Source organism: Biomphalaria glabrata, chromosome 7 (assembly GCF_947242115.1).
Source record: "Biomphalaria glabrata chromosome 7, xgBioGlab47.1, whole genome shotgun sequence".
NCBI lineage: Eukaryota > Metazoa > Mollusca > Gastropoda > Planorbidae > Biomphalaria > Biomphalaria glabrata.
This window is the reverse complement of record NC_074717.1, coordinates 45,347,656-45,371,804: the sequence shown is the minus strand read 5'-3', so window position 1 is coordinate 45,371,804 and position 24,149 is coordinate 45,347,656. Positions and strand designations below refer to the sequence as shown.

The 24,149-nt window shown below is 33.7% G+C and overlaps 3 protein-coding genes across 9 annotated transcripts in view; 2 read left to right on the top strand and 1 right to left on the bottom strand.

Moving 5' to 3' along the window:
* Window positions 1-147: 147 nt before the first annotated feature.
* Window positions 148-14,856, top strand: LOC106080267 (polyadenylate-binding protein 2-like). 3 transcript variants are annotated; one of them, XM_056036093.1, is made up of 9 exons: window positions 148-320; window positions 7,697-7,805; window positions 10,918-10,998; window positions 11,763-11,877; window positions 12,232-12,302; window positions 13,117-13,223; window positions 13,400-13,487; window positions 13,822-13,961; window positions 14,128-14,856. In XM_056036093.1, the coding sequence occupies exons 3-9, from the start codon at window positions 10,957-10,959 to the stop codon at window positions 14,162-14,164; spliced, it is 600 nt and encodes a 199-aa protein (XP_055892068.1). In that variant the 5' UTR covers window positions 148-320; window positions 7,697-7,805; window positions 10,918-10,956; the 3' UTR covers window positions 14,165-14,856. The 3 variants fall into 3 exon arrangements, with proteins under 3 accessions (XP_055892068.1, XP_055892067.1, XP_055892066.1); XM_056036092.1 differs by lacking the exons at window positions 148-320; window positions 7,697-7,805; window positions 10,918-10,998 and adding an exon at window positions 7,301-7,645 and having other exon boundaries at window positions 14,414-14,856; XM_056036091.1 differs by lacking the exons at window positions 148-320; window positions 7,697-7,805; window positions 10,918-10,998 and adding an exon at window positions 7,302-7,645.
* A 4,018-nt stretch (window positions 14,857-18,874) lies between these two features.
* On the bottom strand, window positions 18,875-23,118 carry LOC106062235 (uncharacterized). 3 transcript variants are annotated; one of them, XM_013220501.2, is made up of 2 exons: window positions 23,007-23,118; window positions 18,875-22,016 (listed from the first exon to the last, which is right to left on the bottom strand). In XM_013220501.2, the coding sequence occupies exon 2, from the start codon at window positions 21,971-21,973 to the stop codon at window positions 21,185-21,187; it is 789 nt and encodes a 262-aa protein (XP_013075955.2). In that variant the 5' UTR covers window positions 21,974-22,016; window positions 23,007-23,118; the 3' UTR covers window positions 18,875-21,184. The 3 variants fall into 3 exon arrangements, with proteins under 3 accessions (XP_013075955.2, XP_013075956.2, XP_013075958.2); XM_013220502.2 differs by lacking the exon at window positions 23,007-23,118 and adding an exon at window positions 22,785-22,852; XM_013220504.2 differs by lacking the exon at window positions 23,007-23,118 and adding an exon at window positions 22,549-22,766.
* LOC106058940 (RAB11-binding protein RELCH homolog) overlaps window positions 23,115-24,149 on the top strand; it is a 149,993-nt gene continuing 148,958 nt past the window's right edge. For all 3 annotated transcript variants that reach the window (XM_056035991.1, XM_056035990.1, XM_056035989.1), the window contains exon 1: window positions 23,115-23,463. In XM_056035991.1, the coding sequence (XP_055891966.1) occupies window positions 23,169-23,463 (295 nt within the window). In that variant the 5' untranslated portion in view covers window positions 23,115-23,168. The remainder of the gene's footprint in view (window positions 23,464-24,149) is intronic.

Below are 24,149 nucleotides of genomic sequence, written 5' to 3'. Positions count from 1 at the left end.
CTTCCAGTTGCATTCCTCTCTGCAGTGAAAGAAAAAAAAAACAAGAATTCACATCGTTATTCGTCACAAAAAAACAATTTCTGTAATTTCCCATTTTGTGCTGTGCACTGTTTATGTGCGTTGTTTGTGTGCGTTGTTTGTGTGGCCCTGTTTATGACGTTGTAACCTTTAGGTCTGACCTATCACTGGAAGAACTGACAAGAAACTGAAAGGATCAAAACAAAAAGTGACAATGATGTTTTTGATAGTTTATGTCCCGCTGAAATTCAACAGTTGAAAAGAGGAAAAGGAGAAGATAGAATTTACTTGGCGCTGTAAATGTATGTATTTATTCACTTTATAATAAATAGTCTAATAGAGATTCAAAATCATTCTTGTTTAGTGGCTGCCTGGTCGTGCGGTTTGCACGCTGGACTGTCGTTCAGATTTATCGATGGTCCCGGGTTCAAACCCTGCCCGCTCCCATCCCCCGTCGTCCTGCGGGAGGTTTGGACTAGGAAGTAATTATCTTCAACTCTGAAGGAACATCCGAAACATGTAAAACAAAACAACATTTTACAAACATATCATATTCATCGTGATATTGATATTTAGATCTAGACTCTAGATGAGTAGATCTAGATCTAGCTCTAGATCTATATAGATCTAGATAAGATTCTAGTCTAATCAAGTGCTATTAGAGCATGGAATGGGTTGCCTGAGCTAGCCAGGAAAACCAGTGACTTGGCAGAATTTAAATCATTGGTTAATATGCATGACGCGTAGGACGTAATCATCTTCTTTTTTTTAAAGTAATGTCTGTATTATATAAGATAAGATAATATAGACTCTAGAATAGATCTAGAGTATCGATCTAGATCTATATCTAATAGCCTATAAATCGACGACTTAGCAGAGTTTAGGCCTAAGTCATCGATTAACATGCATGACTAGATTGACACATGAAATGAATAGGAAGGACGTATTATCTCCTTCTATTAAGTAACGTCTGTAATATATAAGATACGAATTTTTAAAGCTCTGCTATAGATCTAGATATAGAACAACGTTACAAAGGGGTTAATTATTAATGTCGATCGAGACTGATTTACCGGTATTTAAATGACAACTTTAAAAGAAGCTGTTTGGACATTTGTAGACTGACAAAAATAAAAAAAACCACCACCACCAACAACAACAACAAAACAGTGAAAGATAGTTACAAATATCATTATAGGCCTAAATGACCTTCACCTTATAGATCTATTATCTTATATTATAAACATTATTTCTTGTGTATCAAGTCTGTGTTCAATGTTGTGAAGGTTGTAAACAAAATATAATGACACTTAAATTGAAGCTGCCGAGATAGAACTATGATATGGTAAAAACAAAAACAAATGAACATCGAAACTGATTTATTGTGATTTCCAATAACTAGTAACAGTTCTAGGATCACTTTATAAGTCACAAGATATTAGCGGACCCCCGAGGCAGCCTGATTTGTCTGCCGAAAAAATAAAAGCATAGCCACAGGCTTAAGGTGTAAACTTCTTTATCTGCTGAGCTCAACTTTATAAAATAAATCATTCTTTGTAAACAGCATGAACTATTGACAGCCAATAATACAGAGTCATACAAGTCACAGAACTTAAGCCTGCTGGCAAGAGCAAACAATCCAAAGCATAAATACACATACAATGTTTAATGCTTAATAATTATTGTATTCTGTGGTAGCCTATTTCACGTCTCGAGAGATGATCTTTTCCCTTTGCAACTTCTTGTGTGACTAAAAGAGGCCAATCCTTGATACACAGCAGCGGTCACAGGTTGGGCATATGTAATCACCAAGCGCCGTTGCATTTTCACTCTTCTTTCTTATATAATACAGACGTTACTTCAAAAAAGAAGATGATTACGTCCTACGCGTCATGCATTTAGTCATGCATATTAACCAATGACTTAAATTCAGCCAAGTCACTGGTTTTCCTGGCTAGCTCAGGCTGAGCTTCTGTTGTGTATGACATCTGCAATCCGAGACCCTTCCTTTATGTTCTCTCTACGTGTGGATTTAAATTGAGAAGTTATTTGTATAAGAAAGTTGGAGAAGTATTATTAAAGAAGTTTTGGATTAAGGCAACTTCAACTCGTATCACTTCAACAAATATTACGTCAACTCATAAAACTCTTATTAATGGACCCGCTAATTTCACAAAACTTATAACTCTATCAAACCATTACTAAGTGAGGACTAATCGAGGACAATCGCTCTACAAGAACCACTACTATGCGAGGACCCCGTCTAACTGACTTTCCCCTAATTTATACCTATCTTAATCGTACATTCCAGAATCATGGAAACTTCTCCCCTAATTATTTTAGTAACTTTGACCTTCTAGAAGCTGACGTATGCTATTTTCCCCCTTAAACTCTTTCTTTTATTGGATGCCTAAAATTAACTTGTTTACGCTGGACAGCACTGGCTTGACCTCGAGCTTCTAGAAACTGGTCGAAATAGGTCACAGACTCGACTCGTGACAATACATCCGTATACCGTAAAAGTGGGCGACCAGTGGCTCTCTAAGATCACCATACAGAATGTCTTGTGGAAGTCGATCTTCTGGCATTCTATGAACATGGCCAATCCAGCCAAGGCTGTATTAAGCCTTAATATTCGTATGTAGTAAGTTCCATTGCATAATCTAGTGAGAAAGAACTGTAGAACAATAGACGAGATTCGTTTCAGCGCGTATGATTCTGTAGAACACATGAAGGAAGGTCTTAGCGAGCCCTGTGGACCTTGTGATATGGGCATTAAGTCTTGGTTAGTGTTTTTTTTTTCTTCCGAAGTCAGCTGGTCATTCTCTTGACAGGGCCGACCTTAAACAATTGAAGGTCAAAGGAAAAGTAAATTTGGCGGACCCATATGAAATATAAATATATAAAAATACACAGCGAAAAAAATAAAATTGCGCAATTTATTTAAAACCAACAACAACATTGGACACAATGTTTTGCTGTTTCTTCTCTAAAAAAAATTGTTTTTGAGTCTTGTTCGAGTCCACCCACCAATCGGAGGCCCTAACTGCCAAAATGCAAATCTAATAGTCTAGTGACTAGTGGGTCTATTAGAAGATGAAGCGACGTCTTTACTTAAAATATTTACATACTAGTCGACCCACGGCGTAGCATACGCCGCTATTTTGCAGGGTCGGCCTTAGACCATTGCAACCTGTGCGACCACAGTAGGTCCCGCACTTTCATAGGATCCGCGCTAAATCTAGGTATAAATTATTAAATTAAACCAGTTTATAACGTATAACAGATTTTGCCGCGGCCGCCTGATTAACCAGGAGCTCCTGGAATCTTCTGAAATTGCAAAATATACGAAAAAGTCCTGAAATTATTAAAATCTTTTGAAAACTAATACAAATCTTCTGAAACATATAGACAAAAATTGACATTTTGAGGTGTTATTCAATATGGAAAACACCAATCCTACGCGAGATAAAAAAAAAAGGCATTATGCAATACCGTAATTGCGGAATCTGGCGAATGAAGCTTCTCTCGCCTCAAACAAATGAAGAATTGCTTGAGGTCAACAATTCTCTAAGATAGATTGAAACATTTGGTAATTCTTGCTACTGAGCGTGATCTATGTAGGAAACAGAATTATTATGATATACTGTATGACTTTGCTACACTCAAGGCTCGTAAAGTAATTCTGTACGTAGTAAAGAATGAATAAAATGCAAAGACGAATTTATTTTCTAATAAGAACTCTTAATTTTCACGTATTATCCGTATCCCTACCCAAACTGGGCCCCGCGAAATACGTTTCGCATAGGGCCCCACAATGGTTAAGTTCAGCCCTGCTATTTAGTGACGGGTGAATATTACTTGTTCTCCCCCCCCCCCCCCCCCCCATCTTTTTTTCCGCCGCTAAAGTTACGTGGGGCAACTCTAATCCGACTTGCAAAAATAAAAGAGTGATGTTTCCATTGCTTCTTGGTGTTCAAACTGTTGAGCCATGAATAGAATTATATATTTAGATTTTGAAACGGTGTCATTGTACTTACTTATTATTCAATCATGCATTGATAAATACAATTAATATTCATTTGTTTTTGTGTTTTGTAAAACAAATTGACCAGTTTCGCTAACTCTCCCTTGCCCTTTTTTAAGAACCTTGCACCCCCTCCCCCCCCCCCCCCCCCCAATTGACAGGACTTCAATGGGGCACGTTCCATTTAAAAAAAAAAAAAAAACGATAGGTCACCATTTAGTTGTTTATCAAAATATTTGTATGACTATAAGCAAGTGCACAGCACAGTGAATATAGATATATAGATAATGACTAGATAATGCATAATGACTAATGTAGGCTACTGCAATGCAACTTTGAAATGGTACCTCATTATCTATCTATCTATCTATCTATCTATCTATCTATCTATCTATCTATCTATCTATCTATCTATCTATCTATCTATCTATCTATCTATCTGACTGTCTGTCTGTCTGCCTGTCTGTATCTCTCTCTCTCTTTCTCTCCCTCTCTCTTTCTCTCTCTCTCTCTCTCTCTTTCTCTCTCTCTCTCTCTCTCTCTCTATATATATATATATATATATATATATATATATATTTTTTTTTTTTTTTTTTTTTTCTAGAAAAAAAAATCTCCATTGAGACTGAGCTGGACGCTGTTCCAAAAGTGCCCTTTAATTTAAATCCATTTTTTTTAGACCATTTAATTTTTTCCTTCATATTCGCACTGTTGTTGTACTCCTGAAAAACAAAACTATGAACCATGCACTAGGAATAATTAGGGATTTACGTGGCTTCAGAAAACTGATCTCGTTCTGACTACTCACTTATAATCTTGTATTTGCTACGATGATCTCGTTCTGACTACTCACTTATAATCTTGTATTTGCTACGATGATCTCGTTCTGACTACTCACTTATAATCTTGTATTTGCTACGATGATCTCGTTCTGACTACTCACTTATAATCTTGTATTTGCTACGATGATCTCGTTCTGACTACTCACTTATAATCTTGTATTTGCTACGATGATCTCGTTCTGACTACTCACTTATAATCTTGTATTTGCTACGATGATCTCGTTCTGACTACTCACTTATAATCTTGTATTTGCTACGATGATCTCGTTCTGACTACTCACTTATAATCTTGTATTTGCTACGATGATCTCGTTCTGACTACTCACTTATAATCTTGTATTTGCTACGATGATCTCGTTCTGACTACTCACTTATAATCTTGTATTTGCTACGATGATCTCGTTCTAACTACTCACTTATAATCTTGTATTTGCTACGATGATCTCGTTCTGACTACTCACTTATAATCTTGTATTTGCTACGATGATCTCGTTCTGACTACTCACTTATAATCTTGTATTTGCTACGATGACTTTATAATCGATGAGCTGCGGCGGGTATATTACGATGTACAGTGTAAATGATAAAAGCTAGATACAATTTCTCGATAACTTTCACTGCTCAACATTGTTACATGGTCTGGACGTGGAATATGTTAAAGTTCCCCAGTCAGACCTTGTGGTATATAGGGCAGAGGATGTAAAGGTGATTTGCTTCTGCGGCCTACGGTTAACGAGGGTGTCATGTGACCAGCACAACGACCAACCGCAACCCCCTTTAGTTTTTCACAATTAACGTTAGGTACCCATTAGAGCTGGGTGGACTCAGAGGCACCCAAAGATCCCGAAATTAAATGTCCCAGTCTTCACCAGGGTTCGAACCCGGGACCCTCGGTTCAGAAGCCAAATGCTTTAATGCTCAGCCACCGCGTCACCGCTTTCAGGTGAAAAATGTTCCATCCTGGAGAATCGTTACAGGTCATCTTCGGCGCAGCTGAGAAATGGGACCAATTTAAATACCGATTTTAATAATAATATTATTATTTTTTATTTTTTAATACAGTATTGTATTGACATAGATCTATAGATTGAAGCACCATTGCTCGGCAACATCTGAGCGAAACCTTTTTTTTTTATGTCCCATTACGGTCACATGATCCTCTAGTGCCCTGCTTTTGATCATCAAATATCTGGTCGTCTTACCAATACTCTTCTTACTTGGATATATAGTGCTTTAGAGACCATCGCCATCGTGGTGTTAAACGTGATAAATATATATATAGGCTTTTTTTTTCAACTATTTAAAAACTTTTAACAGCGACTGACTCTTGCTTGAATAAAGTAACTCTAAGTCTAGACCGTTCTTCTTCTTCTTCGTTCTCATTTTTTATGCTGGGGGGGGGGGGTCAGATCAGTAATCCTATATCTGAGATGAACCTCGCAGTGGTTTCCAGATCAGGCAGTTCTCCGTATAGTTTTTCTTCTATATGAGGGTTTTGGGGCCAGAGTTTTGTTCTTCGGGCCTCTTGATATTGTATGCAGTAGGCCTACATGGTCAGCATTCTATGGTGATGCTCCACAAAGGGCAGGTTTCGCTTGTCCCCACCTCTCATTCTTTTGTGTCCGCTTCTGAGTCGAAAAATTATGCATTGGTCATGTCGAGATAGCTTTTTCTTGTAATTGTAATGTGAGCTGGTCCAATTCTCATTTATTCTACACTCTATTATTTTCAGCATTTCTTCTGGGTAGAGAGGAATTTTCCTTTGTTTGTTCGTTCTTCCATATTTGGCCAGTATATCTGCTTTTCCATTGCATTGTAATTCAATGTGTGCTGGAATTCATTGAAGAACAGTTTCCTTGCTGTTGATGTTAAGGTTTAGACATTAATTTTACAAAAATTAAAAATTACGCATTTTCTGTCATTATTCTTTATTGAATGCTAGATAGATAGACTGATATCAGGACATTATCATAGCATTGTCATCAACAGTTTATAGGCTGTATGAACTCTGATTCAATTAGTTTTTCTAAAAATGAGAATTTTAGAATGTTCGCAATAAACAATAAAAAAAAGCATTTGTTTGATTTTAAATGCATTCGTTAGAAACTTAAAAACAAAATCTAGATAGATAGATCTACGTTAGGCTCTTTGATTCTCACAACCTCCGGAAAATCTTCATAAGTTTTATTTTAATGACTGTTTCAAGTTATAAATTTTCTTCATAATTTGTAACTACTCAAAGTGTAATAATTTTGTTTATTAATTTCGTTTAGATATACATCTACATTTAATAAATAATAAAATTGTTTCATTACCAGTTCAGAAAGTTTATTAAATCTAAAATCTAAATAATCATTAAATTTACTAAACTGGCAGCAACGACAGTTGAAGCACAAATGTGCCGGCGGAACCGGAAATCCATAATCAATCTAGTTAATACAACTGAAGCCGCCTTGGCCTATTCGATGTTGTTATAAGATTTCTTGATTCTACTGAATCTAAATCTGTCTTCATCCGAAATAACCAATGTAGGATTGTTGGATTAAAGGAGCTTTTTACTTATTTATCAAGATCTGTACATGTTTTGTTTTTATTAATTTAATCACTTGATATAAATTGTGAGAAACTTTATAAAATGGCCGATGAAAATGGTGAGAACGACAGTATGATGCTAGAAGACTCTTCTATTTTAACACAAGGTAGTGGAGATCCCGGAGATGCAGCGAATATTACAGAGGATAGTGGTCTTGAAGATCCAGTAAGTAGTCTAGATCTAAATCTAACATTTGTGTGTGTGTGTGATTTGCAGTTTGGATTATAATAAAGTGCTCCACTTCTGTGTCAATGTCATGAATGTCTGTACTACAAACTAAGATCTATCAGTGTCAGTAACTCAAGTAACTGACGCCTGAGTAACTGTGAGTATTAGACTATTTATTATTTGAATAATTTGATAGTTTTACGAGATCTAAGATCTAGACATAGAGTTGATAGTCACTCAACTGTCTCAACTTGATTCTTTAGGGATGTGAAATAAAAAAAATTATCTTTGAAAAAACAATTTTTCGTTAGTACATCATTAAAATACTTTGAAAGAACTTTCCAATGGTGTATAAATTATGAATATAGGTTAAACAGTTAGAAAGTTATGATTTTGTTTGTGGCGTTTTGACCTAACATTGGACAAGTTGACATGGAACAATTATGATGAGAGCGTCTAGCTCGCTCAGCCCGCCAGACACCCCCCCCCCCCCGCTCAAAATGTTAAAAAGTTGGGATTGAGTTGCGTAGACGATAGATCTACTTATTAAATAAGAAATTTAATAGTAGATCTAGTATTCATAGTAAATTTCTAGCTCACAATTCTGATTTCATTTATATTTATGAACTTCACTTGTTTAGAATGTAAATATTGATGAAATAAATAATTATCGGGTCTAGAACTACAAGAAATGTCAAGGGGTGTGGTCAAAATGGCGACTTTGTGATGTCAGAAAATAACCAAATATTTTTTAAAGTCCACATGAAAAAAGTGTTCCTCAATATTAAATGTATCCATATTCACCTCTTATAGCCACGATTACAATGGATTTAAAATCATAATCGATTTCAATTAAGGGCCTATGTACAGAAAGTAAGAAAAAAACGATCTCAAAATTTGATGCCATTTTTTAACTTCCGGTCTTACAGATTTTCACATCTAGATTCTTGATCTAGGATGACTAGGATCTAGAAGACCTAGCTAGAGTTTTAGAGTCACTAGACCTAGGATGATAAAAGCATTGGCCTCCAATGTAGGGATGTGAAATAAAAATGTATCTTTGAAAAAACAATTTTTGGTTACTACAGTCTACATCATTAAAATACTTTAACAGAACTTTCCAATGGTGTATAAGTATAAATTATGACTCACTATGTTTAACTTTAACAGAAAGTTATGATTTTTTGTGGCATTTTGACCTAACATTTTTGTAGGGATGTTACATTTTTTTTTTTTCAGAAAAATTATTTTAAGAATCTTGTTGTCTGATATGTTGTAGATTTGAACGAGCCTTCTAAATTTATATGAATTATGAATGTATGATTCCTGGTTAAAAGAAAATAATTTTTTTATGTATGCTTGTCCTTATCATAGCAACCAATGGGCACGATGTGAGGAGATTTGAATGTGTTGAATAAATATGCTTGCCATTTCTTATATATTAATCTAGTCCAAAAACATGTTTCCAAGAAAAGTTTATTTTTATTAAAATATCTGAACACTAAGCTGCATATTACATACTCATTAGTTCTAAATCCACATCTATTTCAAAATGCGTAACTGCAGAAATATATCAATGTCAGCCATTTTGATATCAATTAAATTTTTTTTTAACTGTTATAATAATTCAACCTATCAGAAAATGATTTGATGTCACATGACCAATCTGACCAATCACTATTATCTTGGCATGTAAACAAGATGGCTAAAATTACAATGGTTAACAATGGCCTCCAGCATTGGATTCAACTGCTAAATATTAAAAATTAATAGCATCCAAAGTGCACAAAATTATGTGAAAAGTAAAGCACGGAAATTTAACCAGAAAAATGCTCTACAATACTGGAGAGTCAAAAGGTGTGGATATGTTGAGCCTTTTAAACTATACACAGGGAAATTGAACCCTTATTTAGGTATAATAAAAAAAAGCCTTCTACTCCACGTGGGATAGCGTAATTTCGTTCCCCGTCGCCATTTTTATTGGTCAATCAAAAACTATAACTCTCTTACAAAGAAGTATTCATTAAGTGGGTTAACAAAGTGTGCCTTTGAGACGTATAATATTTTGCCGGATATAAAACGAAACACTTTTTTTTTTGGCAAAAAAAAAAAAAGGGAAATTGCTAATTGTTGGATCATTGTTGACATGGAAGAAGTGAGAGGAGAGCTTGACGCTGGCTCAGCCGGGCGAGACAGCACCCAAACTGTCCATTGCCATTATTTTCTTTGTTTTAATGGCATTTTCCACTTTGTAAGCGCCATGTATGATGAAAGTCTTGATAGAATTATATTTATGGCCAGGCAGGAAATCTAATATGAAAAAAAAGAATTATCCTTTGTTCTCTATCCTAACTTCTGTATTGGTGAAAACAAAAAAGTGATATTTTCATAAGTAAAAAAAATCTAATTAACTTTAAAAAAAATATCTTCATTAAGCATTTTAAAGGTCATTGTCTAAATCAGGATAGAATTATATTTATGGTCAGGCAGGAAATCTAATATGGAAAACTGAAAGCCTTAATTCAGTGAGTCATTGTTAAGATTAAAGATAAGCACACCAGTGACCAATGTTTATGTATAGTCCATTTCTTTATAGATCTAGAATCTAGTTTATATGACTTTAGTTTTGTTTACATCTGAAGACAGCTCTACTCTAGCTTGGGTCACAATGCATTGTTTTTTTTTTTGGTATAATAATAATTATAAATTTATAATGACACTTTTTTTAACTTTTGGTCTTGGGAAGAAGGAAGTAGGTGACAGGATGATATTTTTTGACCAATTGTGCATCAGCTAAACATGAACAAGAGTTTTGAGTTTGAGTTTTTGGCACATCGGCACAATTTAAGTCATGTTGTGCCCGTAATCCTTCAAGGATTACTATCCTTTACTAGATCTATTCATTTTGCTTCTAAAACCAAATATGCAAGGAAACATGTGCAATAGTGGCCTACTTTCTTTCTTACTAACCGAACATGGAAATAGAGGTTAAATGGGGTTGTTTGGAAGCTTGTCGGCTCATTGACTTCCGTAAGAATCTAACACTTTAAATGGGGGAAATGCACATCAAAGGGTTATAGTTATAACTCAAAGAAGAAGGAATATAAAGAAAAAATTATTAAAAATTAAATTTTAAAATAATGAAATGCAAAATAAAAGTATACATTATTTATGTTTTATTATGTGAATCAGCTACTGTAAACATGCTGTTATTATTTTTTAAAAATTTAAAACATAGTATGCACAAATTGCACCCATTTTAAAATCAGGATTTAATGACAAAAGGACATTGATGTTGTGCCCAGATTATGGGATGTACTAAAAGTCGATCTTTGGTCAGTAACTACCAGGTCAGTGAATACTCTTAATACAGTCCAATAAAATTGCGTAGTGAGAACATCATTGAGCCTTTTTTTTTTGTCACAGACATTGAGCGTGCTTGATACGCAGAGCCAACACATTTAAAAAAAAATATATTTTAGATCAACCAGGTAAACTCTTCCAGTGGTTTGGGAATGGCCGAATTATCTATGGGCAACATGATTCACAAGCTAAGGCCCCAATAGAATAAGAGTATACATTAGGCAAAATATCTTATTAAATACCAATTGATACTTTTACGCCCAGGGCTTGTATTGATGGGTTGGTGTCAGTTAACCTTAAAACAGCTGTAGTATGTCAAGTTCCCTGCCTTGGCTCAGCCAACTCAGTGGACCATGCAGATATAAAAGCAATTTTTATGCATGGTAACACTTTGTAAGTTTGTCAATGAAATAATAAAGCTGAAGGCAAAACAGGATGGTCTGACTGGCAGACGAATACAAAACTAAATGCCACGTTGATTGAATATTATTCTCATGGCATTGTCTTGTATAACAAGGATGAGTCAATGAAGTAGTGGTTAAGTAATTGTATTGCAATTTTTTACTCCTCATTTCTTTCTGGTGAACTAGTAGTCACATTCCTAATAAACAGATTGAGCTCTCAAAGCTAAGAAAATGTTAGTTATATCTATTTAAAAAAAACGTAACATGCTTGTAAAATTTAGTTTTTACTAATGATGATGTTGTTTTGCCCTTAGATCATAGTTTTCTCTTTTGTTTTTACCCCCAAGGAGTTGGAAGCTATTAAAGCTAGGGTGAGGGAGATGGAAGAGGAGGCTGAAAAGTTAAAAGAGATGCAAACAGAAGTTGATAAACAAATGAATATGAGTTCTCCAACAGCTACACGTAAGTAGGAAGAATGACTCATAGAAATAATGGGATGAAATTATTGAAAAGAATACAATGTGTAGAATAATCATGTGCAACACCTATCAATAACTTGATGACAGCCTTTGTTCCATAATTTAAACTGATCAAGAAATGATGTTTTTGCATGTTAGACTCATGACTTAAATTGATTACATTTTACTGCTGATCTTGATCTGATTGTTTGTTATCTTCAAGAATTATTACTGTCAAAGTCTTAAATTATTATTGATTTTGTTAAGTGAGCAAGTAGGACTTGATGGGGTGTCTTTACGAAATGTTAACATATAATAGTGCTATATTGCTATAATCTTATTTTTGTTATATTTACAGCTGCAGCTGCAGCCTTCCCTACCCCAGAAGAAAAACAAGAAGCTGATAACAAGTCAATCTTTGTTGGCAATGTAAGACATTTTTTGTATTGTCTAAACCTGTGTATGAATGATGTTGACCTAGTATGAACCAGTCCTTGTGTTATCCAGTCAAATGGTGCAATTAAGACTCAAGACTAGTGTATTATAGTGTACCTTGACAGTGACGATTCGTTGCATCTTATCACAAAATGCATTATGCATGTTCAACTCCATTAGTGATGCTTGCTTTTGGGTGGGGGCAGTGTTCCTGAAATCAAAGGATAAAGGCTTGTCAAAATGTAGAGGTTATTATATATAGAAACTAAACAAAATGTGAGGAAATGCATAATTTTATTGTATTTGTTGTTGAACATTTTTATAAAAGAAGTTTATGCTTAATATTTAAATATATCCTTTGGAGCAGGATTACAAAGTAGGGAATATCCACATGATTGACTTGAAAACAACCTTTGTTCCCTTCTGATTTGAATTGACTTATAAGCTTTTGTTTATATGTATAGATTGTCATATAATACATCTATACATATAGATGGCTTAATTGAACAACTGATCAAGAAATGATGTTTTTGCATGTTAGACTCATGAATTAAATTGATTACATTTTACTGCTGATCTTGATCTGATTGTATGTATACCATTTTTTTAGAATGTAATACTGTCAAATTGATCAATTAATTACAATTGATTATGTCAGCGATTATTAATTAAAAAAAAATCACTTTCTACTTGAGGTCTATCAGTATAAATAAAAAAAAATGTTTTGTAAATTGAAGTTTTTGTTTTGACATTTAATTTTACATTGAACAAAATTGCAAATGTTTTGTTTTTTTAAATTATTATAAAGGTCGATTATGGTGCTACTGCTGAAGAGTTGGAACAGCATTTTCATGGATGTGGTTCTGTCAACAGAGTAACAATTTTATGTGACAAATACACAGGGCATCCGAAAGGGTAGGGTTGATATTGAAATACTTTTATAACATTTTGTTTTGATGCTTTAGCATGTTTGCCATCTTTTGTTTAGTAATTTCTATTACTTTTATAGTTTCAAATCTTTTTAAATGTTTCATGCTTAGCATGTGATAACTTAATATATGATAAAAATTACCTTATTGTCTTTCTTTCAGATTTGCTTATATAGAATTTGCAGACAAAGATTCTGTTGTTACAGCAATGGCATTGGATGAATCCTTATTTCGAGGAAGACAAATTAAGGTAAGAGTTAGAATCCCTACACAAGCTGAGTTGTGTTTGCTTGAGTTGCCAGAAAGGCAGCCCTGAAACTTTTTCCCTCATGCCCATCTCCCCACAGGTCTACAAAAGAGATTTTTTTTTTCATTATATCTTTAACTTTTAATTAAACAAACAGACGTGATCAAGAAATGATGGTTTAGCATGTTAGACATGAAATAAGCTGATTACTATTTTTATACTGATCTTGATCAGATTTATATATTTTTTATTCAGTGTTATTTAACATTTATTGGGTGCCAGCCTAACTTAAGTATGACATGTTTGTAGACTGCATATAAAATCATTTATTCTGAAGGTGGTCCCGAAGAGAACAAATCGTCCTGGTATCAGCACCACCAATAGGAGGCCCAGGGGGCGAGGTGTAACCAGAGGTGGTGGTCGAGGAACACCTTATTTTAATGGACCATTTATCCCTAGAACTCGTCGGCCTTTTGGGTAAGTATTTAGTTACTTGAGAGAAAAACCAAGCTTGGTCTAGCTCTAAACTTTGATGGTGATTTAATTGGGTTTTGTTTAGTACAGAAGTAATAAAATATTTCATTTCTGTTAACCTGACGGAAAGTTTGCTTTGCATCTTATATGATTGTTCCTCTATTTGCAGGAGATATCGCAGGGCAGCTTATTACAGTCCTTATTGAAACATTCACTGCATATGAAAAAAAAAAGAAAAAAGAAGAAAAAAAAAAGAATAAATGAATTAAAAAAAAATGTAATAGACCTTTGTCTGACATTGAATTTTTGAAAAGAAAAAAACATCAGGCTTTAAATTTTAATTTGATTCCACATATACAAATGTTTAAGGGAACTATAAGTGTTTGGGACGTTCCGTTCATGGGTGTCATTTTATAGTTCTTTATAGTTACTAATAAGTCATTTCTTTTTTTCAGGCTTTCATCCGCACATGAGGTGCAAAGCTAGTCAATGTCTTTCTTTGTCTCTTGTCTTTTCCCATATACTATACAAAAGATAAAAAAAAAACAACACAGGGCACTAGAGTATTACGATTAAAATTATGTAAAAAAAAAAAAGATTCCTTAAAAAATAAAAGTGGAATCAATAAATTTTTAAAAAATGTTAATATTTAAAAAAAATATATGTAAATTTTTGAGAAAAAAATGTCTTTTAAGACTCCCAAAAAAAGCCAATATATATGAGAAAAGAAAATTAAAGGTTGAGAAAACAAATGGTCTTGCTCCCCTGACCTGTTATTTCTGATTGTGTCCTGCAGTGTATGTATTTGTAAGGTATGTATATGTATCATTTGAACTTTTTTTTTATTATTATGTCTTATTTATGAACATTTTATAATAAATATTCCAAATAATGTGAAGGTGTTTTTATTTTGTTGCTTGGTAAAGTGTCTAACAAACTTGTTCCAACTTAACCATTTGTGACTGTGTAATTAGTAAATGTCATTACCTTTAAATACTGATTATACTAGCACAGTGTTTCCTCAAGATTTATCAAACTACTGCAATAATTAACTGGTAGGCTTAAGTGCAGAGATAAATATCTTGGGAACCAATCAAAGTATAAACAACTGTAACAAAGGTCAAGTGAACAACTGCTAAGTGCTAATATTGATGCAGCTGTAGCATTGCATATGCATTCTATAAGAGATTTAATATTGTAAGCTGTTAAACTTAACCTTAGTACAATTCTAGATAATGCATCTAAACGATCTTCTGTTAGGGTTCTCAACTCATCAAAAAGGAATGTAGAATAGATTTGTTGGCATACATACAGTTTTGAGAAAGATCTGTAACTTAAGGGTACTGTTAGACTTAAGAAACGTAACATGGAAGACTAAGTACAAGTATGGGCACGACATGGCCTAAATTGTGCCAATGTGCCTAATCTCAAATCTCTCACAAAATAAAAAAAAACCAACTTAATCAAATATGTAGTTGATAATCTGTACTTTCTAAAATCTTATTAATATTGAAAAGGTTTTTTTTTTTCCTCCTTAGTAGCATAAAGTATTAAGGCAAGCCAAGTTAAGTTTTTATTTTGTAGTCTTTAATATTTATAGTCTTAATAAATTTAACATCCTTTTTACCAAATAAAAATGAATTAAGCTATAATGTAGAAAATGTTTCAATGTATGATGGGTCTTAAAAAGTTTCATGAGATACCACCAGTTTGTTGACCATTTTGTTAAAAAAAAATAAAAAGTGTTCATTCATATGAAAATTTTGTACTACAGAGGCAGATTCAAAGACAGAATATTTAAAATTATACAACTTGAAAAAACAACAACTTTCTTTATTTGTACATCAGATACTCCCAAAAGGCGCCATGTAAGAAAATCTCTAAGATCTTATGGGGGTTTGTGATCAGTCAGCTTACCTCAACATGAGATGTGGTTATTTGTGTTTAGAGAAAATATAAGGGGAGCATGTTACTTTTGTTCATAAAGGCCTACTTTCTGATTGACTGTTTCATCCATCTGGCACTGGCAATCTTAATTCGAGAATAATGGTGTAGATTTGTAGAAAACAGAAGCAGGGCATATCATTCTCTATAAAAAAGCAAAATATATTTAATGTACCCAGTACCATTACTTAGGCCATTGCATTGAATATATTCAAAGTTTCTGTACTCGTTATCTAACAATAAAAGCTAATTTAAAACATAAATATCCTATTGTAATGACTAACAAAGTCGCTTCATTTAAAATGAGTGGCGTAGGTTGTAATCATTATTGGGGATGGTATGTTTCAATACAAGTTCTATTATGGAGTCCAGCCCACGTGTAAGATATAGCTGTTTGTCTGCAAGACAAGAAGTTCTACTAAGTAAACTAAACCTTTTTTGTAATGGTACTGTAGTGCTGGTGAAATATTGTTTCAACAACATTTAATGGTTAATTTTTTACTGAAAGATGATTCTAACTTAGGTATTACGGTACAAGAAAAATATAAAAACTAGTTGACCGACGGCTTAGCTATTTTGCAGGGCATGCCTTAGGCCACTGCAACCTTTGCGACTGCAGTGGGCACCGCACTTTCATAGGACCAGCGCTAATTGTAGGTGTATAAATTATTAAATTAAACCATTTTACAACTTATAACAGACTCCCGCGGCCTCCTGTAACTTAAGGGTTCTGTTAAACTTAAGAAACTTGCAAAATATACGGTACAAAAAAAAAAGTCCTGGAAATTTCTAGAAATTAATAAAAGCTTTTGAAAACTCTCAAATCTCCTGAAATTATAGACAAAATTTGCCATTTTGGGGTGTCATTCAATATGGAAAACGCAAATCCAATCCTACGCTCGATTAAAAAAAAAACATTACCGGTATGCAAAACTCGTAATTGTGGGATCTAGTGAAAGAAGCTTCTCGCGCCTCAAACAAAGAATTAGTTGAGGGCAACAATTCTCGTAGATAGATTGAAACATTTGGTAATTCTTGCTATTCAGCGTGATCTTTGTCCAAACTGTTTAGACATGAAGAGAATTATATATATCAGGATACTTTTTGACTTATTATCTGTATCCCTACCAAACTTGGCCCCACTAAGTCGTTTTGCATAGGGCCCCACAATGGTTAAGTCCGGCCCTGCTATTTCACTTGTTCCCCCCCCCCCTCTCTTTTTTTTTTCGTGGGGTAACTAGTCCACAGAAATAAGAGTGATCTTTCCTTCACTTCTTGCGTGTCCAAACTATCGAGCCATAAAGAGAATTATATATATATAGATATTTAAAAAGACGACAAAGCTTCTATTAAGGTAATTGTAATTGTATTGATTGGCTAGGATCAGTCATGTAATTAAATGTTTTGTAGATCTATACTAACAGTAATTAATCAGTGGGATTATAAATATTTTTTACCAATTGTTCATGTTGGTGCAATTTCATGCTTTTAGCTTTCTCAGTGCATTATGATCCTGTAATTTGTTTGGAGCATTTGGGAAATTGGGGGGGGGGGGGGGGGGGATATCTTGGTGGATATCTTGGTGAATGTTACCATGATGGCATTATATCTTTCTAATGTATATAAGTTGTACTAGCATGTACCATACTAAGACTAATACTGCTTTATTGATCCTTACGGAAATTTGTTGTGATTACAAGGACTCGTTTCTCATAAAGACAACACAACAAAAAAATACACATAAATACAACAGACAACATAAAGAGTTCATTCAGCGACTACACACAGGTATCTTGGTACAACTTGGATTCAAACTTAGGGCTCAAGCCTCCTCAGGCAAACACACTTAACACCAATTACTGGTATTGTTAGTTTCAATCTTTAATTTGAGCCACGACCTAATTCTCTACACAAAGTATAAAGGGGACTAATTCAAGTTACACCACCACATCAGTCATGAACAATTTCTTTCCCTTGTTCAATGTCAATGCCAAATAAAATAATTAATACCAATAGTTAATTAAAAAACTAATTGGTTAATTTTTTTATATCTTGATTCTTTTTGACAGGTACCAATATGGTACAAGAAATAACTACAAAATTTCAGCTTGGTCTGAGATTGGGTGTGGGAGAAATAAGGTGTACTAACTTTTTACCAGAGCAAGTCAATACAAGCTTTGTAAACACTAAATAAATACCAATACCGGTACCAATAAAATTACGTAATTAAAACACATGGAAACAAACATATCTTTCATGGAGTATTTTATTAGGACATAAATTGTTTAAAAAAACTTTCTTTAAAATGACAATGAAAGCTGATTACCAACCTAATAAGAATTGGTACAAGTATATACATTTCATACAATGGGAATGTAATAAGTAATTAATAATATATTTATCCAGTATTTATTAAAAGATTATGTTGTATACAATTTTGTGTACTGGTACTATTGCTTAATTTGTGTAGGGTAAAAAACAACACAAAAACAATTGTATGAAAGTGGGATGTAGAGTTGTACCTCGAAGGAGTAAAAAAATATCACAGTATTTTTTAGTAGTCTTATTCAACAATACAATGTGGCAAATAATTTTATAAAAAAATTTTTTTTTTCTTAAAACATCACTTCAAATAAAGAAATAAATATTTAAATATATGTTATCTGCCCCAACTGAATGTTTCAGTTATATTGGTATCTTACAAATAAACTCATGAAGGAAAAATCTGGATTTATTATTCATCTGGCATAGGCCACAACCCTGCCTTTCATCCTCCAGGGGAGGGCTTGTTTTGTTGTGTTGGATTCAAGCTTGCAAAAGGTGTGGCCTGCTTATCTCCAGCATCACTGCTTTGTTCTTTGCCACAGTTCTTCATTCAAGATCTGGTTTTATTATTAGCTCTAGAATTGTGTACTTGTAGTCTGATGATGATGAGTACCAATACTATACCAGATCTAGTAGAGAATTTTGTGATCTTTTTTTTTTTTTTAGCATCACTTATCTATATACGTTACTTATTGCATAGTGACAGTGTTACATATATATATATATACAAACTTTGAAAACAATATATTTTTGTATTTGCCTGTAGTCCTATGTACAATGATACAGACTAAATTTCTTAGTTTAACAGTTGATGTTGGTAAATGAATACCTGTACTGGTACAGTCAAGCCTCATTACCAAGATAATGGTTTAACACACCCATATTAAGTTGGTCTTATAAAAAAAAAGAGGGCATATTTTGTACAAACCTCTTCAAATTAACAATTTCAAATGACCAATAAAAAAAAATATTGGCTATAGAATAATCTTTATTGCATTTCTTTAAAACTTGGCTGTTGGTGGGAGTCAGGGCCGGTCTTAGGCCACTGCAACCTATGCGGTCGCAGTGGGCCCCGCGCTAATTCTAGGTGTAATTATTAAATTGCAAAATATATAAGAAAAAATTCCTGGAAATCTTCTGAATTTATTAAAATCTCCTGAAAACTTATAAAAAGCTCCTGAAAAATAGACAAAAGTGCCATTTGTTGGTGTCATTCATTGTGGAAAACGTCAATCCTATGCGATAAAAGAAAAAAGGCATTGTCAGCTTTCATGTAAGAAAATGTAATAATCGGGCGAATTTTAACCTTAATCGGAAGGTCCAATACTTTATTTACTTACATAGTCACTGGCATATAAATATGTCATAGGTTGCAAGATTCGTATAGTAAAATTAATATGATCGCAATTTTGTACTTAGAAAAGAATGAATCAAATTCAAAGTCAAATTTTTTTTCTAATACAAAATCTTAATTTTCAATTATTATCCTTATTCCCACCCAGACTAGGCCCCGCGCAATTAGTTTCGCATAGGGCCCGCAATTGTTAGGACAGGCCCTGGTGGGAGTGGTGTTATAAAATGTATTTCTTTCTATGGTAGATCTTTAGGAAGGGTGTCATGTGGCTAGCAAAACTACTTCTTGCTCTTTTCCCCCAAATAATGTCAGGTGCTGTAAGGGATGCTCCATTGGAGTGGAGAGGACTATAGGATGTCCTAAAATTCACCAGGATTCAAACTAGTGACCATTCAGTTAAATCTAGTGCTTTACCCTTGCATTTAATGGTATGCAAATAGGTGAAAGATAGTCCCAGTACATCTAAGAAACAATAGCTTTAATTTGTTGTGCATAGGACTAGGTCAATGGGAGGGCGGGTGGGGCTACAGCACTGGGGCAACCACCAAAGAGATAAAAATTCATCTGAGTTTCCATGGGTCAGAAACTTGTTTTTTTTCCCCCCATTTTTATGGCTGGCAAAAATGTCATGATTATAAAGTGCATGCTCAAAGTAAGTAAATACAGCACCAGATTTATGACCCTTTGTCTACTAAGGGCCTTAACCTCCACGAACTAAAAATATACACTTTTTAAAACTAAAATATGCATATAAACATATTTTTAAAAGAGATTATATTTACAAGAACTCCTTTATTTCTTCTTAAAATAGCATGCTTTAGATGTAATTATTTTCATTCATACGTGGATCTTTATTAAAGCTTTTGAAAAATTGTAGGGTATTTAAAAAGCTGAACAACTAATATATTAAAATTAGTATAAAAAAGGAAACAAAGAATAAAAGGGTCTTGTTTGTGATCAATTGTTCAAACTAATATGTCATTGCATAACATGTTATATTGACTGTGCTGATCATTAACTGATGTGCCCATACAAAAACTATGCAGCATTCATATACCGGTACTATGCTACTGCTACTGTGGAAGAGCTGCAGAAGAAACATCTCCATGCTATGAAATGTGAATGGGATCCAATGGGCATTACCCTCGCATATAAGTTTTCATCACATTTTCACAGAGTAGAGAAGATATCTTAAAAAAAGTCATTATTGAATATAAATTAACTAGAAAATCTATTTTAAAAAAGGCTGTACGTCTATTTTGATTCACAAATGTAAAATACTGGTATATTATTTACATTGCATAGATCTCTTACAAGTTATATTGTTAAGCTTCCATTTTATAGAATGAATTTTTTTTTTTTACAAGTAATATAAGCTACTGATCTACCAGCATTCACAATTAATAGTATACCAATATGTAGGTTAAATGACTTTACAAACAGATTATAATAAGGCTTGTCACTGAGGAATGCAGTATTTCCTGTGGCTATTATAATTATGAATAATTTATATTATGTAGTAACTGGTCCTGTTCAGTAGGACTATATTATAGATATACCTCCATTAGACAGTAATTTTGTTAATGAATCTTCGAGTACACTATTAATAAAGATAATCTGCATTGGTTAACAATTCAGAATGACCAATTTGTATATCTGCTGCATGCCTTTGATATTCAATCCTTGTTGATTCTGCATATGATGGAGGTGGATCCTCTGGAAGTTCAGAATAAGGCGGCGGTTCGTCTATCATAGCTTCAGGGTTAAAAGCAAACCCAGAGAGATTCATGTTGGAAATACTTGAGTTTCCAAAAATTGTGCTTGTGGTCTGTACTGGTTGATCAACAGAAGAATTTCTCAATAAACTGTTAATTAACTGATTAGCTCTTAATACTCGTTGGAAAGTTCTCATCCGCAGCTGGCTTCTAGTAGGTACATTGTTCACTGTATCTATTTCATCTTCACTGTCTAAATCAGTGCTGACTGAAGAGGGAAACTGCCCAAATCTGTGAAGGTTATTTTCTAACCAGCAATTTCTGGAGAAATTTTCAACAGAGCCTTGCCCATTTAGCAAAGTCTGGGTATTTAAGCCAGATAGACATTTTGGGGTGAAGCCCTCTTGTTGCTCTGCTAATCTCCTGTTAAATGCTAAATGAACACTATTTTCTGATGGCCAGTTGACATTATTGCCTGGTTCACTAATGACACTTACCTCCAAAGGAGGTGGTGTTATGGTTCGAACAGGTGCTGACCTACTTCTGATCAGTTGCCAGAATTTGGTCCGAGATGTGTTTGGGTTAGTCTGAGAGACCTGAGCACAGCTGTAATCAGCACGTTGACTCCATCGTAGCCTGGACAAAAGTCGACCCCACAGTCTTTGTTGATTATCCATAAAGACAATGTACTTTTTATTTCATGAGACATACTCCTTTATCCTTTAGAGTAAACACAAAGATAGTAGTAATTTATTTATTGTAATCATTGTACAAGAAAGAATTAAGGTACCAGTATGTCAATTCAAGTGATATTATGTGAGTGGTCTTTTCGCAAAATATTGCTATTAGAGCATGGAATGGCCCTGAATGGGTTGCCTGAGCTAGCCAGGAAAACCAGTGACCAGTGACTTGGCAGAATTTTGGTCGTTGGTTAATATGAATGCCTAAATACATGAAGCTGGTTAATATTATGTATGCCTAAATGCATGAAGCGTAAGATGTAATCATCTTCTTTTTTGAAGTAACGTCTGTATCATATAAGATAAGATTAACTTGATTAAGAGTAATATCTATATCTATCTGATCTATTATCTATATTAGTATATATATATTATATGATTATGATACAGTGAGAAAGAGAGAGAGTCTACATCTAGAGTTGCTAATATTATAATTATTCTAACTGAATCTAAGCACGTAATCCTAATAAATTTGGCTACAATTTTGAATTTAATTTAGTGTGAACACTAACATCAGTGTGGAGTGGATCAAGAATTAGTCAGCATCCAACTTCAAAGTTTGAGTAAATCAAACCAAATCCAAAATCTGTAGATTCTAGAAAAATATTCTAGATCTAAGAGTGGTAGGCCTATACCCTAAGTGGCCTAATAGTATAAACGTCGAGTGTAAAGTATAAAAAGTCATTTAGTGGTATATAATATAGATCTAAATCTATAGTAATCTATAGATTTTTAAAGGGGTGTGTACCTGGACTCGCTGTGCGCAGTTAGCTCTGTGCTCTACCAGTAATAATCGCTATGAATATATAGATCAGTGGCTGTCAGACATCGAACGCGTCCTTGGATCTGGAATCTAGATCTAGATTCTAGGCTAGCCTAGACTTAGAAATCTAGTTTAAAATTATGCTTTAAAGACTAGACTTTAGATTGAATTAAAATTATCATTAAATATAGATCTATACAAACTTACATAAAGATCTAGAGATGCAGACACACTATTTGATATACAATACATTATTTTAGCGTTTGTTCGTCAGCGTAGTTTTGTTTTGGCACTTGAAAGGTCATCAAGTAAAGAGAAATTGTTGTTTACAAAAATAGTACACATTCACGTGACTTACCGAGGGACAAAATGGCGGATTCTGGAAATCCATTTATTGAATCTGATGTATCAGACGCAGAAGATGATAATGACTTTGTAGCTGATATTAAACAGTCAAATAAAACAATGAATAAACAAGAGGCTAACGACACTTCGTGGGATAATATAGCAGCCAAATTACTTAAAGACAATTATATTCTTACTGCATTGGAGCTTTATACAGAATTTATAGAATCAGGAAGAGATCTGCCACGATTGAGGGATTATTTTTCAAATCCTGGAAATTTTGAACGTACCAAAGAAGATACACCATCACCCACTTTGCGTGAGAATTTTCCTTCATTCTATTATTTTCTTATTATTAGATCTTATCTACTTCTAATTTTGGGTTCTTTACATCTACTCTTGAACAGACACCCACAGCCCACAGAGAGAAAAGTTTATCAAGTTTAAAAAATATATATTTTTTTTTCAATTATTTATTAATTATTGTGTAGACACTGTAGTCTAGTCTGTAGTCAGTGTAGTGGCCTACTTCAATTTGTGGGAAAAAAAGGGTCAAATCAAATAGATCTAGATCTATATAGATATAGAGCTCTATATCTAGATCTATAGTCTATAGACATCTACATATAGATCTACATGGAATAGTTAAAACATCAAAATTATACAAACCAATAAGAAAATGATAATTAAAATTGATTCTAGATCTAGACCAATTGTAGGATAAATACACCTCTTCTTAGTAATTTTAGGATTGCTCAAAGGAAAAAAACTAAGCAATAATAAACTAGAATAGAATAGTTGCAAAATAAAGCAATGAGGTTTATCACAGGAATTCTCTTATAATAGACTCAATATAGAAAAACACCTGTTGGTAGACTCATTAAACTTGGAGACACTACAAAACTAAATAAGTAAATTAGCAATGATACATAAACATTAAACTATGACATTCAAAAAACAAAAGTATAGCCTAAAAAACACTCATAAAGACATTCTGGTACATTT

Bases quoted from the DNA above. Each gene is read 5' to 3' on its own strand.
- LOC106080267 (XM_056036091.1), top strand. From the start codon at position 7,523: ATGGCCGATGAAAATGGTGAGAACGACAGTATGATGCTAGAAGACTCT. The intron at 13,224-13,399 runs GTAGGGTTGATA...TCTTTCTTTCAG, and splicing joins TACACAGGGCATCCGAAAGG to ATTTGCTTATATAGAATTTG. The intron at 13,962-14,127 runs GTAAGTATTTAG...CTCTATTTGCAG, and splicing joins AGAACTCGTCGGCCTTTTGG to GAGATATCGCAGGGCAGCTT.
- LOC106062235 (XM_013220501.2), bottom strand. From the start codon at position 21,973: ATGGATAATCAACAAAGACTGTGGGGTCGACTTTTGTCCAGGCTACGA.